The sequence below is a fragment of the Xyrauchen texanus genome, chromosome 25, assembly GCF_025860055.1.
Source record: "Xyrauchen texanus isolate HMW12.3.18 chromosome 25, RBS_HiC_50CHRs, whole genome shotgun sequence".
Classification (NCBI taxonomy): domain Eukaryota; kingdom Metazoa; phylum Chordata; class Actinopteri; order Cypriniformes; family Catostomidae; genus Xyrauchen; species Xyrauchen texanus.
In genome coordinates this window covers 15,089,855-15,107,628 of record NC_068300.1, presented here as the reverse complement: position 1 = coordinate 15,107,628, position 17,774 = coordinate 15,089,855, and the positions used below count along the sequence as shown (strand labels likewise).

The 17,774-nt window shown below is 35.5% G+C and overlaps 3 protein-coding genes and 2 non-coding genes across 16 annotated transcripts in view; 3 read left to right on the top strand and 2 right to left on the bottom strand.

Annotated features, from left to right (window-relative positions):
• Positions 1–1,469: 1,469 nt before the first annotated feature.
• LOC127619333 (SH3 domain-binding glutamic acid-rich-like protein 3) lies at positions 1,470–3,895 on the bottom strand. Its single transcript, XM_052092213.1, has 3 exons — positions 3,742–3,895; positions 3,153–3,320; positions 1,470–1,842 (listed from the first exon to the last, which is right to left on the bottom strand). The coding sequence occupies exons 1-3, from the start codon at positions 3,784–3,786 to the stop codon at positions 1,780–1,782; spliced, it is 276 nt and encodes a 91-aa protein (XP_051948173.1). The 5' UTR covers positions 3,787–3,895; the 3' UTR covers positions 1,470–1,779.
• A 1,914-nt stretch (positions 3,896–5,809) lies between these two features.
• On the top strand, positions 5,810–9,877 carry LOC127619332 (40S ribosomal protein S12-like). Its single transcript, XM_052092212.1, has 6 exons — positions 5,810–5,861; positions 5,990–6,036; positions 6,428–6,544; positions 6,734–6,836; positions 9,217–9,318; positions 9,785–9,877. Exons 2-6 carry the CDS (start codon positions 6,023–6,025, stop codon positions 9,845–9,847), a joined length of 399 nt encoding a protein of 132 aa, XP_051948172.1. The 5' UTR covers positions 5,810–5,861; positions 5,990–6,022; the 3' UTR covers positions 9,848–9,877.
• On the top strand, positions 6,282–6,356 carry LOC127619385 (small nucleolar RNA SNORD101). Its single transcript, XR_007967555.1, has one exon. It is a non-coding gene; the product is annotated as a small nucleolar RNA SNORD101 (small nucleolar RNA).
• Positions 6,578–6,662, top strand: LOC127619389 (small nucleolar RNA SNORD100). Its single transcript, XR_007967559.1, has one exon. It is a non-coding gene; the product is annotated as a small nucleolar RNA SNORD100 (small nucleolar RNA).
• Positions 9,878–12,012: 2,135 nt separating the features above from the next.
• Positions 12,013–17,774, bottom strand: part of LOC127618445 (eyes absent homolog 4-like) — a 59,640-nt gene continuing 53,878 nt past the window's right edge. For 5 of the 12 annotated variants that reach the window (XM_052090873.1, XM_052090880.1, XM_052090882.1 and 2 more), the window contains 2 exons: positions 16,513–16,613; positions 12,014–12,763 (listed from right to left, as the gene is read on the bottom strand). In XM_052090873.1, the coding sequence (XP_051946833.1) occupies positions 12,683–12,763; positions 16,513–16,613 (182 nt within the window). In that variant the 3' untranslated portion in view covers positions 12,014–12,682. Of the gene's footprint in view, positions 12,764–16,512; positions 16,614–16,669; positions 16,771–17,774 lie in introns of all 12 variants that reach the window. The other 7 variants (XM_052090877.1, XM_052090876.1, XM_052090879.1 and 4 more) reach the window with 3 other exon arrangements.

Here is a 17,774-nt window from a genome sequence, read left to right as displayed (position 1 = left end):
TTAAAGTAGAGTACATTTTAACCCTATAAATTAACTTGCATCAAATATGAAACACAACGTTTGATGGCTCCTGTTTCACTCTCTGTTCAAGTTGATGAGCCAAACAAACTATAGTTTGTAAGTTTCACATGTTTATGGCACCATCTAGTGTATTTTTTTTTTTTTTTTTTTTTTTAGAAAAAAGCGGTTTCAATGTTTATATTGATGTATTTAAAATGTACTCTTATGTTGGGATAAATTACAGCTTATTTGAATTAATTACAGTAATGATTATATTGTTACAGATATTTTAAGCATTTGCTGAATTTAAGCAACTAGAGTAGTTTACTTTTCTAACATTATTTCATTTCCCCCCCTCTTAGAAATCCATGTATCAAATATGATGCACTAGGCTTTTGAGATACCTCTCAATCACCATTCCATTATTGCCCACAAACCAAATAAATAAATAAATCACAGAGCTTTGAAAATTCCGACATATACTTTAAATAAGATATATTATGATGTCATCTTATCAAAAGTTCCTGAGACTCAGCAAAAAAAGTTTTACAATATCCTTTTTTAAATGTCAATATAGTGTTTGGAGCATAAAATACATATACTAACAATTTTTTTATTTATATATATATATACTGTATATATAGTATTTCATGTGCTGTACTTGCATGTTGAACTCTTTTACATTTAAATTCATATTTATTGACCCAGGAGAGATAGCTATCATGGCCAAACTCTCAAACATTTGGTAAATCTGAAAAGCCCAGGAAGTCCTCTGATAATACCCAAAGATTTACCACTGTTGCACGTATGGACTAAGAAAACCTTAAATAACAATTATCCTACAGAAAAATGAATTGCTGGGCCTCAGGAGGATAATGACTTTAAACCCTAATGTATCAAATATGATTATTATGATTTATTTTTATGATTTCTTCATTTAGTTTGTCTAATGGTACAAAAACAGTTTAAAAATAAGAAATGTAAATAGATGCAGATGTGTTCTAACCACAGACTGAATCAAAATAAAAGGCATTAATACAGTGTACAAAGAACAGGAATAGATACACAAGAAAATATAGTTGATTTTGGGCAATCAGATAAAGGTGTTGCATGTGAGATCACTTTTTGGGCCTCTCCTTGGCATTGTTTAAGTATTTAAAAAAGACACTACTGCACTCTAGTGGCCAAATAAGGACTAGTTTGCTCTACCAAATCCAATGTTATCCAATCCAAAATCGGTGACACTTTACAATAAGTTACTATTGCTTATTGTGGCTAAGATTAGTTAACAACATTAGTTAACATGAACTAACAATAAACAATTATTTTACAGCATGTATTAATCTTATTAAACTTAAAAGTTGTATGTTAACATTAGGTAATGCACTATGAACTAACATACACTAAAAATAAACAATTGTATTTTATATACTAACATTAACAAAAATGAAATAATGCTGTAAAGAAATATCTTGTTTACTGTTCGTTCATGATATCTAATAATGCATTAACTAATAGTTTGGGTAAAGTGTTAGCCAAAAATCTAAATGATTTGATACACCTGAACATGTAGTCTACTGTTAAAGTTTCCTGTTCTGGTTGTGATCAAACTGTATCGTTCTGTTCATAGAGTGGGAAGAGTCAAGTATAATGACAGACATACACTTGACAGTAATCTTCATTCATTTATTTTAATTTAATTAAAATATGTAGTTTCTTGACCTATAAAACCTTCCCTCCCAAAAACATATTTATTTAGCACAGGTGCCCAGCCGTAGCTCAGAATTTGAAGAATGCCTCTGTTTTCCCATCCTCCACTGCATCAAAAAACTTCTGATAGTCCTTTGAATACAAACAAAAATACAAACATACTGATTAACAGTCCTGAAAAAGCTTTTCATAAATAAAAATACAACATTGGAGGAAATTTGGCTAAAACATTTTCTTCAAATTATCACTTTTAAAGCATTTTCTCTCAGCCTCAACCATTAGTAGTAAAGTACATCCAGATGTATTGCAAATAGATGCAGCAGTTAACCTGAAGAGTCTCTGAAAGCTATGTGATTATTTGTTGACTTGTGAGAGGTGTGTGCTGTTCTGAGCATCATAAAAATATAAAGAACCCAGGGCAGCAGATTAACAAGTTTTTAGCTTTTGGTGTGTGTGTGTGTGTGTGTGTGTGTCTGTGTGTGTGTGTGTCTCTCTCTCTCTCTCTCTCTCTCTCTCTGTGTGTGTGTGTGTCTGTGTGTCTGTGTGTGTGTGTGTGTGTGTGTGTAAATACTGTAAGTGAACATTAAACTGAATTATTTTACTCCAACACAACTGTGTAAAGAAAGGGATACAATAAGAAGCATCAGACACAATCTATTCATTGATGTAAGGCGTTGTCTGTCTAAAACAAACAGGTAATGAGTGACCAGCATTCCATGCACTGGAAATTTAATTTGTGCTACATTCATTGGGTGTCTTAAAGGGTGTGATTGAATTTGTAAGTAACTGAACAAGCCTGACTGGTCTCTTTTGTTTATATGGACATGTTTACATTTGTACTTGAGTAGGTGAGTAGCATTTACATATTTTACAAACACTGACACCCTCTTTAACGTATAGTTTACTGACAGGTATTCGTTTAGAAGATTTCCACATCGGATCATAGTCTTAACTTGTGTGTTTTCTTCATAACTGTAGCTGGCTCATATGGCACAGAGCCATAGTGTTCTATGGCTCTGTGCCCATGATTTACTACTCATATAATTAAAAGTAAACATTAATTTATGAAAAAAATGCCTGAATTTGGAATTTGTACAGGCCCTTTCATTACCATTACATTGCATTGTATAATATAATATAATATAATATAATTTTAATATAAAATCATATAATATAGTCTAGTTTTATTTTGTAAGTTAAAAAAAATGTAATTAATAAAACAATTATAAAGCTAAATAATTTTTTGAGTATACACACACACACACACACACACACATTGCTGTTTTAAAGATGCAAATGGATGAGGAAGCCAGTGACTCTTAGACAACCTAACAAACTCCATCTAACTGTGTATCTAAAGTCCACCCTCCCATCTTGAGGCCAGTTTGATGCTATTAGAATATAATTGATTCACGTAGGCACAGCATATGGATGAGACTCACCCCACAATATTTGTCTCCATTAAAGACTTGCGGAGGCATCGCTGAGGGGTTTCCCACTTTTTTCCGCATCTCCTCTTTCTTGTCTGTGGTTTCTGTTATGTCCACCACACGGTACTTGATCTTCTTAGCATCCAGGAACTGGAAAATCTCAGTCTGCTGTTGCTTCAGCTTGAGGAAGAGATGAAGATATGGAAAACAATAAACCTCTGACCATGTGCATCAAAGCCTAATTCAATATAGAAAATGCTGGGAAATGTATGTTTTGAAAGCAAAAAACAATTTCTTGTCTTAAAAAATCTTAATCTTAAATATTAATGTTCTTCTAGAAAATCTTGTAGGCTTATAATTCAGACACAACAACACACACACATAACTTCACATAATCCAAAGAATTTGATTCAACATTTGCATTTAACTGTAGAATTAACTTAACTTAAGAACTAAACTGTCTAACAGGTCAAACAATACATAAAGCAATAGTGGTATATACAGACATCATCTGACACATGACAGTTTAAATCACCAAGTTTCAAACAGCAAGTCATATCAGCTACAAGAAACAAGAGAAGTAGAATATACAGATACACACCTCTCTGGAGCCACTCACACTACTGTAATAGACTGTGATGGACATCTTCAAAAAATATAGTTTGTTGAGATTAAAAGCATCAGCTGAAATAGTTTAGAGTTTCAGTAGGTTGTGTGAATGTGTAACAGCCAACTCAAGGACCAGGTAAGCAAGTTTTGACATAGTTCACCTGACAGCTCCACCTCCTTGTCAGTCTGTTGCGCACACACACACACACACACACACACACACACACACACACACACACACACACACACACACACACATGCTCACAAACGCCCCCCCACACACACATAACATTCCACACCATAACGATGTATTGACTTGCCTAATCTTGCCTATAGGGGTAATATTTTTGGATTAATGTTCAGTCACAGTGCAGACACACATCAATGAAATTCACTTTCATTATCAGTGCAAATAAGGCACTCATCATTGTAGATTGATAAAGAACATAATAAAAAGAACCTGTGATAAAAACTGATTAAGAATGTCAAAATGAAAAAGAGGCAGATCAAAATTGAAGGAGGAACACATTAAAGGTACACTCAGTAACTTTTGTTTTTGTGTCATCTTGGACTAAGACGGACACAGCCAAATAACAGGATGGTTACTGAGATTAAGCGAGTAGTATTCGGTTGGCCATGTGTGGACCCTCTCCATTATAGAATAAAACTGCTTTTTTAAGGTTACTGATATAAATTGAATCTTCATTTTAATGTGAGTGCTCATGATTTCCTACATATATTGCACAATTACAATTCATGTCTTTAGGAGTTAAACTTTTTCAATGAGGAAAAAAATTACTGAGTGCACATTTAACTACAGTGACCAAAAATAAGAAAAAAAGAGTAAAATGTATGGCATTGCATAAGTTATGGCATTTAAAATATAAAAGATAGCATAGGTTTTAAGTTAGAAATAAAACAGATATACTGTTCAAAATTAAGGCAAAAGGCATTTGGACACTTTCTGGTTGTCAAACATTATTGGAATATGTCCATTAATGTGTTGAACTACACCTGTGGTTACCCTGCTTTAGGACACCTGTGTGAAATTAAGGGAAACTGACTTCATACATGCACTAAAAATGACATTGGGACCAGTTGGTTAAACTAATATTCCGGTTTAATACAAGTTAAGCTCAATCAACAGCACTTGTGGCATAATGTTGATTACCACAAAAATTTGTTTAGACTCGTCCATCCTTTTCTTTGAGAAAAGTAGTGATCGAGGTTACAGCGAGGCCCTTTCAAAGGAAGTCAATGGGCCAATTTGTGGAGGGTTTAAAAGGCAGAAATTTGAAGCTTATAGTTTTATAAAAACCCTTACATTAATTCCTCTGTTAAAACGTGTGTATTATTTGAGTGGCAAAATTAGTAAAACCATATTTTTTACAGTCGTTTTAGGGCTTTAGTGTTTGTTGAAATTACATCAGCATAGCAACAAAGTTATTAAATTGTCTATAACTTTACACATAGAATGTTATTAAACGATTTTATCAAAATAAAATCATGTGAACACAGATATCCTTTATGTCTTGTGGGCATACATTTGAAACTGTATTTTAACATAGACAGATTTTTTTTTTGTTGGTAATCAACATTATGCCACAAATGCTGTCGGTTAAGCTTACATTGTATTAAATCCGGAATATTCCTTTATAAAGAATTGCAAAAATACATTAAAAAATAACTCAATTGTAAGAAAAATGTCTGGCACCGTTTATTTGAATATGGTTTGATATTTAGTCCAATTAATTTCATACATTTTTCGAATGGCGTTTGAGGCTACTATACTGAATATAATACACGCGGCAGACAGCGCCACACATGGTAGGTTAACATTTTGTATTATTTTTTCGAAAAAACCGAGATCAAAGAAGTGTTTAAACGTCGTTCTGTAATACCTTTTCTAAAATATTTAAACAATTTAAAAACAAGAAAACGCTATCAACTGAACCATAGACTGTAAAAAAAGAGAACTGAACCCACAAAGGACAAACGAATTAGTGACGAGTCGCGCATACAGGCAATGAGACAGACACCCTCGGGTCCTTTTAAGGTTAAAATAATGTTGTCGACGTTATGACGTTCCTTTTACGTACAGTCAGAGGGAAGGTAGGCAAGTTTCTTGAATCTCTGACAGAATCTGTTTAAAATGTCGAACATCATGTGTTTAAAATTATTAAAAGTATATCCGAAGGAATAGATAGTAATATATTGCTCGTTTTGTGGCTTCATTTCAGAAATTTAAACCTCGCATCCATCGATAATCTACAATGGCCGAGGAAGGGTAAGCATGGTTGTATTGTCAACTCAAAAAGTCTTAATTTTGAGCGTTCAATCGCTGTTTTAATGCAGAAAAGTATTTTAATGCAGAAATCTCTTGAGGGGTTTATAATGCACTATTACACACTTTAAATTATAATCAGAATACAGGGTATGCTCTTAAATGTACACCGATATCCGTAAATACAAATAAATATCTGAGTGAGTGAACCGCTCAAATAGAATCTGTTGCACCAGATTATTACCTCGGCTATGATGATTTTTCAGTCTTTAGTCGGATACCCCTTCTCTCTAATTATGAGTGAGACATGCAGTCTGATAAGCCGGAGGTTCTCGATAATGTGCACATAAAGACAATCATTTGTACGCCCCAATAACATCCTTTTCTATGTTAGCATTGCTGCTGGAGGTGTGATGGATGTCAACACCGCTCTGCCCGAAGTGCTGAAGACCGCACTCATCCACGACGGGCTGGCCCGCGGTATCCGTGAGGCTGCTAAAGCCCTCGACAAGTAAGAATAGTTGAATTTCTCTAATGAACTTTGTGTATCTATGATGATAATTTGGCTCCCTCTTCTGAAGTCTCTGAGGACAACTGCCATTTGTTACCCAATTTCTGTCTGAGATACTGTTTATGTGGCCAGTCATAACCTGTTGTTGAAGATTCAATGTTCATGGTACTTTTCTCTTGTGCCCCACAGGCGCCAGGCTCATCTTTGCGTCCTGGCAGCAAACTGTGACGAGCCCATGTACGTCAAGCTGGTGGAGGCTCTCTGTGCCGAGCATCAGATCAATCTAATCAAGGTGGGCACATTTAGGATTTTTATATATATATAATTCCTTTGCTATGTTAGTTTGGTCTTTGGGTAAAACCTGGAAATCTCAAGTAACTTTAGTACTATGACTTTTGGGGGCCTGGGTAGCTCAGCGACTATTGATGCTGACTACCACTCCTGGAGTCGCGAGTTGAATCCAGGGCACGGTAACACGTTCGACAAGCCACGTGATTGGATGCGTGGATTGACTGTCTCCAATGCGGAGTCAACTGAGATTCATCCTCTGCCACCTGGAGTCACTACGCCACCACAATGACTTTTGAGCGCATTAAGCGTAAAATAAATAAATATTTAACTCCTTTTAAAACAACATACATTTTCTTTATCAGCTGTACTGCAGAAAGTTATCTGAAAATGTTGAATATAATATATAAACATTTATTTGATATTTTCCTCTTAAAGCAAGTCTAAATATTATGAAAGTCGTCATTTAGCTCATGTTAACAAATGGAAACTTAATGTAAATTGTTACCTATATACTATATGTAAAATGTATTTTATTACAATCTATATTGAAATATTTATAATATACGTAACGTGTGTGTGTAATGTTTTTCAATTTAAAATCTAGATGTTAAACATACCTGCAAACTTGTCGCTTTTCGGCGAAAATCGCCGTTTTCTTGGTCAATTGGGTCATTTACGTGAATCGCGTAGAACCGGAGAGTTTTTTTTAGGGGGGTGGTATGCTGCCCGCCCTTCATCTGCATGCCATGGAGGCTAGAATTGAGAAACATTGGATAATTCTTATAATTGACATTTCTCTGAGCCAATCGGAATCTTGGCACTTTTCTCTTGGCCAATCGGAATCTTAGCACTTGCGTCAGAATCTTGAAGCACACAGCGTCAACCACGCGAGTCTGATGGAAACTCATAACGTGTAGGAATCGTATGTGAAATTCGAGGTAAGTCAAGCTTTTTGGAGCAAAAACAAAAGCTATTTGTTTGCTTGATTCAAGTAACGTTAGCTGCCGCTTTTTATGTGATATAATTTACAATAATATTGTATTGTCTATGGGTGGAACGGTACATGTAAGTTATTCGTATTGAACCGAAACTCTACGGGTGTCACGGTTCGGTGCACGAATTTGCACAGAGAATACAAGGGAAAAAAAATAAATAAAACTCTAGATAGCGATAAATTTAGCTGTATTCACGTTTGGTGTGAACGCATCATAATAAACAGGCTGCGATGTCAAGATTGTAATGCTGTAGTGTGTGTGTGAGTGAGAGAGAGAGAGAGAGAGAGGCGCGCGGGCGCGTTCGAACATTGGAAACAAAAACATACTCCATCATTTTGTAAATACAGGACATCATTCAAACTGCAAAGTGTTTACTTATTTGTGTACACTCGCAATCAAATACAACATTGTGCTTTTGTCACACTCTAAACTCTTGTCAAACTGTAACCTACAACTGTCACCCAACCAAAAACACACACACACACACACACACACACACACACACACACACACAGTTTTAAAAGCAAAACATTTATCCAACCCCATTTCAAAACAGTCTGTGGGTTCTATCTTTTGGACATTCATTATATCGCATTGGTTTTCATTTATTGTCCTCAGAGCACTAATCTGTTTATTTTTAAGTTACACATTCTACGTTGCTTAAAGAAAATCAAATGTGTTTTTAATGGTAGTATTATATTATACGGAAATCAATTATTTATAATTCAGATGAGAATAAAGTTAGGGTTAATTAATTTTAAGGAAAACAAATATATTGATCTGAAATATAGCAAATTAATTTTAAATTCATTCAGGTACAATTACCAAACATATCTCAAGGTCTTTTTATTAATAAACTAATTGTATAAAACTATTGTCAGTGCACTACAAATAAACTGGTTCTAAGCCTTTATTAATAAAACTCATTTAAAAAATACAAGGCTTAAGACAATGATAAAAATGCTATCTATATTTTTGTTTTGCTTTTCACTCCATTGTACCGAAATCGTACCGAACCGTGATGTCTGACCCAAGGTATGAACCGAACCGTGACTTCTGTGTACCGTTCCACCCCTAGTATTGTCGTCATACCTATAAATTACGTTAAGCTATGCTAAAAGTGGTATGAATGGTTTCCAAAACGGTACAAAAACTATTGTTTTACTCGAGGGGAGGTGGAAAATGAGCTTAATTCCCCAAATGGTGGAATATCCCTGTAACGTTAGCTAGGCTTATCGTTAGCCGGGTATCCAATCATCCATCTCCCCACCCCCCCTGGCGATACTGTCACATTTTTTACTCTGAGGAGTTTGCAGGTATGGAATTACTGCTTTATAGGTATGAAGTCACTCAATGCAATGAACCATTTGTTTTTATTTTGTACAGGTTGATGACAACAAGAAGCTTGGTGAGTGGGTTGGTCTGTGCAAGATCGACAGAGAGGGCAAACCCCGCAAGGTTGTGGGCTGCAGCTGTGTAGTCATCAAGGTGAGATGGTCAAGTCAGAATCCAGAGTATGTTTTAAAATTTACTATTGCATTCCACTAATGTAAAACTGAATCGATTGCTGTGGAGCAGCCAATAGCTTCATTTTTAAAAAGGAATGTACATGCTTCAGCAAGGGTGGTCTAAGCAATTGAATTAATGTTTAGTCGAGACTGGCTCACCAGAATGTGGTTCATTGTGGGTGGGATTAGGTTGTTTCAGCCATGTCGAGTCCAGATGCTGGCTCTTCATGCCCTGTGTCTGTTTTTGATGTCATGGCAAGATTGAGAGCCTGAACACGAGCCTTGTGACCCTATTGTGGATACTGAGGTCCCTCGAAGGGCAACAGCTTTTCTTTTGATACTGAATTTTCTGCATTAGACTTTAATTTCCTTGTAACCAATATCTTTGCAACATGGAATTGTTGTAAAACATCTTAAATATTCTATTTCCTTGTTCCCATTTGCAGGACTATGGCAAAGAGTCTCAGGCCAAGGATGTCATTGAGGAGCACTTCAAATCTAAGAAATAAGGCGCAAAATAAAAAATGAATTGGAAACCAGATGTTTGTCATTTTTTTTGTTTCTTCAACTATAGAATTTGATTCGATTTCGATGCAACAATTTTAATGAACACACTATTTTTAATGCAAGACAACTTTTGGCTTCATTAAAAATAAATTGTCAGCTTTTGTCCTTGAGCTCAGAAGTTTCATATGAGTGCCTTTTGCACCGGAAACGGCAGCATTGTGTGCTTTAATATTCCACGTTAGATAAAGATGGGTTCCCATAGTCCTGGAAAACCTGTAAATGCATTGAGGAATTTGTTTTCCAGGCCTGGAAAAGTTGTGGAAATATCTATTGTGTGTTTGTGGTAAGCTCTGCTTTAAAATATTTCAGAAGATGCTGCTCTTGTCTGAGCAGGTAACTTGACACAATGCTTTAATGTTGTCAATTTGAGCTCAAGATGCTCTTGAGTCTGTTCTTTTCAATTAATCCAAGCTTTTTTACAAGTTTGTTTTAATCATTAGTGAATTGATCCAATTTTTTTTTGAATCCAGTAATCAAACTGGAATTCTTATTTTTTTCCAAAATCAGGGAACCTCAAGTTAAGAGCCACGGCAACTGCGGCATGCTTTTAATTACCACAGGATTTGAACCTGTACCTTATCTTGTAAAAAAGCCAAGACAACTTGAATGTCCCATAGTCTTCCATTAGAAGCAATCTTTGCCCCTGTAAGCATATAAATGTCACGCAATCCTTAGCTCACCCAAAAATAAAATGTTTTTTTTTTACTTACCCTCATGATATCCCACATGTTTATGACTGCAGAACACAAACTTAAGATTCCACCTCTGTTGGTCCATACGATGCAAGTGAATGGTGTCTAGAACTTTAAAGGTCCAAAAAGCATATAAAGCAGCACAAAATAAAAAGATTCCAGTGGTGAAATTTATCTTTAGAATTATGATCGGAGTGGGTCAGAAACATCAAAAATGCCAATCGATAAAAAGCAAGAATGTGGAAATGAATGCAGCGAGTGTATAGAATTATAGTTAAAATACCTATGATATTGCTTCTGAGGACAAATTTAACTATGAGTTGTATGGATTACTTTGCCTACTCTTTACAAGAAGTGTCCTGGGATTTTTAATGACCACAGAGAGTCAGGACCTCGGTTTAACATCTCATCCGAAGGATGGTGCCTTTTTTAGTGTATAGTGTCCCCGTCACTATATTGGGGCATTAGGACCCACACAGACCACAGGATGAGCACCCCCTGCTGGCCTCCCAAATACCACTTCCAGCAGCAACCTTGGTTTTCCCCAGGAGGTCTCCCATCCAGGTACTGGCCAGGCTCAACCCTGCTTAGCTTTAGTGGGCAACCAGGCAAGAGCTGCAGGGTGATTTGGCTGCTTAAACTATGACAGATAAGAGGTCATTGTACTATAAATACATTTAAGTCTCTGAACTCAAAACTTTCTCCTCACTGCAAAAAGAACATTTGTTGAAACCAAGCAGCCAAAAAGATTTGTTCTCCACATTGTGATGTCACACTGTGGTAGTCATTTGCATCTGATCGCCTCCACAATAACACATCAATGCCTACTTATTACTTCCTTTGCCTCACCCATTAGCCAACCATAACAGTGGCTGCTTATCAAGTAATAAAGGAGAAGCCGCACTAAAACTGATCGTTTCTGACAGAAGGGCCAAAATTATTTTGGAAAATTATTTTTTGTGCAAAAACCAACAACTACAACAAAAAAAGCTTTACTAATATTATAATTAATAAATATTATGAGGAGTGGTGGTGGCGTAGTGGACTAAAGTACAGAACTGGTAATCAGAAGGTTGCTGGTTCGATCCCCACAGCCACCACCATTGTGTCCTTGAGCAAGACACTTAATCCAAGTTGCTCTGGAGGGATTGTCCCTGTAATAAGTGCGCTGTAAGCCACTTTGGATAAAAGTGTCAGCCAAATGCATGAAATGTAAATAATTGAACCCTGAAGGAACATATTAAAATAATGATAAAAAGGCATGTCACGACCCCTTTAATGGCTTTTAATTAAATTCTAAATCCTTTTTTTTTTTTTTTCATCTGTCAAGACCTCATATCCAACTCCAAGAAAAATGCAGGTTCTCTCATTAGACTAATTGTTTTTCCACCAGAGGCACCAGTCAACCAGTTCTGACAAAGTTTTTAAATATTTAGAAAATGGAGAACTCAAGAAAGAAAAAAAAAAGTCATTTGTTTACATTTTTATCTACATACATTCTCAAAATAAAAACTGACACAAAACATTTTATAAGGCACAACAAATTATACAGACTTTTTGACAAAAACTTACAAAAGACAATCAAAACAATACAATGCAAAAACAGCATCCTTAAGTGTTTAATCTTATTACTGTAAAATAATTTACATGAGTTATGAGTCGATTCTAAATTATCCTTATTTAGAGTACAGCGCTTCAGTTGTTTAAGTAGAGGTGAAATAGAGTAAGTCTACAAACTGTGATAATGTTCTTGTAGAAGAATGAGAATAGTTTGGGACTTAAGTAGTTTTCTGTTTGAGTGAACGAAAGGGATACCCCACTCCCCTCATTCCGAAATGTAGACATAATGCAGTGTGTAAGTGATGTAAGACCTTAGTAAGCTCTTCAAAAGCCTTATTTTACCATGGTAATCCAAATGTCCCTTTTCCTAGTCTGTCCTAATCTTCTTAAGTGCAGAATTATCTAAAAAAGCCAGAGTTTTCTTAAAAATAATCAAAAAGACATCAACAACATAAAAGAGACTGCAGTGTACTCTTGTTCTTAAATAGTTGTACAAAAAAAGGCCTATGATACAGGTGTCGAGTGTTACAGGTACTCGAATTCCAGTGCTTGATGGAGGGCAAGCAGGTCAGAGTGGCTGGATATTCGCCAGAAGGGCATGTTGTGCTGTAGGGAGAAACAGATGTGTGAGCAAGTACTGTACATGTATGTTGGGAAAAGATGAGAGAGCGCCTGAAACACAACAATTAACATTTTCAACAATCCATGCATTAATTCACTCATAAGTTTATTTGAGCCAGATATAGAGCACAACATTGCCCGCCCACTTTTTCAGTCTCCTTGGATCTGGAAGTTTCTTCAATGTAATTTTTTTACTTAGGGATTTCATAAACTTTACCAACTTTGAGATGATGCAAAAAAAAAAAAAAAAAATTGAAAATTGAACAAAAAGACAAAGGTCCAAGACTGTAATTCCTCATCTTTCAAGAGGGAAAGAACTACAATCCTATAAAGCATTGCCAATGACATAATGGAATAATAACGATGGAGAAATATTAAATTATTGATTTAATGTTGCTGATTAAAATTTTAAACAATATATTTAAATTGTATTACAAAATATTGAAATACAGTGGCAAGAAAAAATAGGTATACCCTTTGGAATTACCTTCATTTTTTACATTTGTCTTAAAACAATAATGAACAAACACAATCTGTTTTAATTAATAACACAAGTTACTGTATTGTTCTTGTATATATTACATATCATTCAAACATTCACAGCGTAGGTTGGAAAAAGTATGTAAACCCCTAGGTTAATGTAGTCAACAAAAGCTAATTAGAGTCAAGAGTTAGATAGTAGGTGTGGGTTAGAGCTACTTTGACTTATAAAAAGCACTCAAACATGTTGATATTCATCTGTCAACAGTTAGACAAACTGTCACTAAATGGAGACGATTTAGTACTCTGGCTATTTTCCCCAGAAGTGTGTGTTAAGCTAAGATGACTCAAAGAGCACAATGCAGAATGTGTGAAAATGTGTGACAGCTAAAGACTTGAAGGAATCATTGATTAAACTGGTTAAAATCATAGCATCATGATTTATGGCTGCTTTGCTGCTTCGGGGCCTGGGCTACTTGCCATCATTAAGCAAAACATTAATTCCCAAGTTGATCAAGATGTCCTACAGGATAATCTCAGTATTATCAGTAGAAGTTTGGTGATGCAGCAGGACAATGACCCTAAACATCAAGGTAAATCCCCTACAGAATTACTTAAAAAAAATCCTACTTTTGGAATGGCTCAGTCGGAGCCTAGAACTGAACCCAATAGAGATGCTGTGGAATGACATCTAAAGAGCAGTTCAGACTAGACATCCTAAAAATATGGCTGAGCTGAAGCAGTTCTGTAAGGAAGAATGGTCCTCCCGTACGTTGTGCAGGTCCAGTCAGCAGCTACCGGAAACACTTGGTTGAAGTTTTATTCTGCCAAAGGAGGATCGACCAATTATTAAATCAAAGGGTTCACTTAGTGTTTCCACAGCACTGTGAATGTTTAATGGGATGTGTTTAATAAAGACATGAAATATTATAATTGTTTGTGTTTTTATCTTAAGTACATTGTGTTTTGTCTATTCAAGTAACTTTGAACTTTTGAACATGAGATCACATTTTATGAACAATAGAAGCTGAAAACCAGCTATTTCCAAAGAGTTCACATACTTTTTCTTGACACTGTATATTGTCAACTGAGATTTGTCCTCTGCCACCCATATTGGGGCGAGTCACTACGTCACCATGAGGACTTAGAGCACATCGGGAATTGGGCATTTCAAATTGGAGAGAAAGGTAGAGGGGAAAATATATATATATATATATATATATATATATATATATATATATATATATATATATATATATTGGTAAAAATGAATGGCATTTTTAATTCTGGAACCAGACTGTTGCACTGATATTTTGGCCATGATTAGTTAAATATTCATTAAAATAGTTTCCTGCAATCCTGCTAATGTGGTAAGAAAACTGACAACCAGACACAGAAAAAAATGTATAGCAGACTCTGATTTGCATTACATTGAATATGCCGACAAATAACTACATAGAGTTTATAAAAATATTAGAATTGCTACATGCTACAAGGAAGGTTAAACCAACGTTTAGTTCTTAGCAATACAACCATTTACAAAAAACAAACATCCACTTTTATCCAAAAGTGATTTAGACAATATAAACATTTTATCTTTTGCAAAATATATATGATATTTTGATTTGAGTCATCGCACAATTTTGTTTAGAAATGGACCACAGAAGTTTTCTAGAACAAAAATATTCAACTGGATCTTAAAGTGCTGCATCTCAGCAAATATTTGACAGGAGGTTTAATTGATATAGTCTGAGCTAATACTGGACAGAGTAAATCTTGATACCCTTAAAAAGAAGACCAAAACTAAATGCAGTCTTCATCTAGGCTACCAGCCAAATGTGATTCCTTGAAAAATCATTGCAGACTTTAGTACTGGAAGTTCACAGAGTCTGCACATTATAAGTGATGTAATGTTTTGATCAGACCCTAGAGAACCCTCAGTTGAATAGCTCTGTTCTACATCACTTGGGATCTGAGAAGGAAAAGCAGATGGTCTCAGATTAACAACTCAATCTGACATCCAGATTGAAACTATAGATGAGAAAATGAAGCACACAAGCTGCTGGGCTAATTCCATTCAAAAGTGAGCATCTACTCAAGTGAGTACTCTGAATGGGGCAGGGCATTACTGTCTCACATGTGTACATTTGGAACACCCTACACAAAGTTAAATGTCACAGCCACTTTAGTTTGAATCAGAATGTTATTTTGATAACATTGCAGCAAATTCAAGATTATAAATGTGTTTGTTGTGGCAAATAAAACCTTTACATCATATATTGGCTTTGACAAATTGTTTACTCTCTCTTTATGGCAAAAAATTAAAATTCTGTCATTATTTACTCAACCTCATGTTGTTCCAAACCTTTATAACTTACTTTCTTTTGCAGAACACAAAATGTTAGTTTGTTAGTTTCAGTCACCATTCACTTTCATTGCATCTTTTTTCAAAACAATGAAATTGAATGGTGACTGAGGCTGTCATTCCGCCAAACATCTCCTTTAGTGTTTCATGAAAGCAAAGATAGTCATATGCGTTTGGAACCACCCCATATTTTTCAAACCAGTATGGATTTCTTAAATTCGGGTTGTTACTAATAATGCCTCAAATTACGGCCTGTTTCTCACATATGGCCTTTTTTGATACTTTCACAGAGCTTTTGCATCCTTTTTGAAGCTTGAAATCTCCAGTCCGAAATAATTGTAATTGCATTTAAGAGTGACCAGAATATTTGTCAAAATATCTGCTTTGTTTTACATAGTCAGAAATTCATACGGATTTGGAATGACATGAAGCTGAGTAAATGATGATGGAATTTTCATTTTAGGGTGAACTAACCCTTTAAGTAAAAAAACAGAAAACATGAAAATATGATATATCATGAATATTTTCTGCTGATAGTCTTTGGGTGTATGAGAGCAATGGATGGTTTTAAAATCTCAGGTAAGATCTTATATTATCTCAGGTTTAAAAATGAATTGTGAGGAATAACATACACATTAATGTCAAAATTACTTCCTCAATTGACCATTGTCTGTACACTTCACTAATTACCTTGAGGAAGAAACCTTTGTGAAGGTATTTAGTTGCTCACTTTTGTTTGGAACTACCCTACGTGTAGCGCCCCCTTCCCGCAGTGTCCTTTAAGGGTGCAACACTGTCTTTTACTGCCTAATTAAAGCTCTACAGCACACACAGGCAAGTCCAATCTGAGAAGTCACACACTGCTACTGGTTCATCTAGGGGTCGTTACCTTGGCAGCGGCCTGCTCCTCTTCTACACCATCCCCAATAACAACATACACTACCTTCCTGCCATACCTCTGCATTACGCGTTCAAAGCAACTCTCTTTGCCTGCAACATAAACAAGGTGATAGGTCAGAGGATGGGGGTCAGAGGTGAGATTTTACCTGGCTGGCTGCATGCTCCTCATCGCGCCCATCGCCAATCACAACATACGTAATGTTAGTGCCAAACCTGGATACTATACGTTCAAAACAGCTCTCTTTACCTGTGGAAACAAGGCATACACTTAAACCTTAAAGGAATAGGGAAATTAATATACTCAAATAATTTAATCACCCTCAAGTTGTTCCAAACCTGTATGGAATAGGTTAGGACTTTATTAATGTCTTAAATTTCAGTCTGTTACTAATTACTAGAGGTAGACCAATATATCTGTTTTACCGGTTAATCGGTGCCAATAATTGCCGATTGTTTATTTTATTCCAGCAGTATAACTGAAGCGTCTAGAAGTGAAAAAACAACAACAACAATGAAAAAAACTATTAATGACACCTAGTGGGGATTTGTTATACCTAAAGCTTTCATCATTAATAATATCCATAACTGTGTTTATCCGCACTTGAATGCATATTTTGATTAGATAAATCAAGTGTTCTAAATTAAAGAGAAAGCGTGCAAAGAAAAATTTGACTATATAGAAATGTGCCCGCAGCACATATAAAGTGTATCCAGCTTTATTGTGAATAATAATAAAAATCCTCACCTAGTGAATATATAAAATCCTCAATCTGGTGAATATAGGCTACAAACATTTGGTAAAAACTTAAATATATACCATTCTAACTGAGCCAATTCTCTGTCATTTCAAAATAAGAGTCCCAAAATAAGTAAGTGTTTTTCAGGCCTGTTTATTGATAAAATCCTTCATTTTTGCTGGTTATTATTGCAATTTGGTTGGACTATAGACTGAATCTGGAATTTTTGTTCATTTTGGACTCTTGTATCCTCTGTCTGTGCCCGTCGTAGTATGGAAAGACAAATAAATTTCATTTGAAAAACTATTGGCAGATTAATCGGTTATTGGCCTATTCCACTACCTTAGTTATCGGTATCTGCAAAATTCAGGTCGACCTCTACTAATTGCAGCTTAAGTTTGGTCTGTGTCTCACCTAAAACAACTGGAGTATAACACGAAAGTCGTAAGGACCAGTCTCGTGATACTTTTATGGTGGTGTTGCATTTCTTTTCCAATTCCATAGAAAAGAGCAA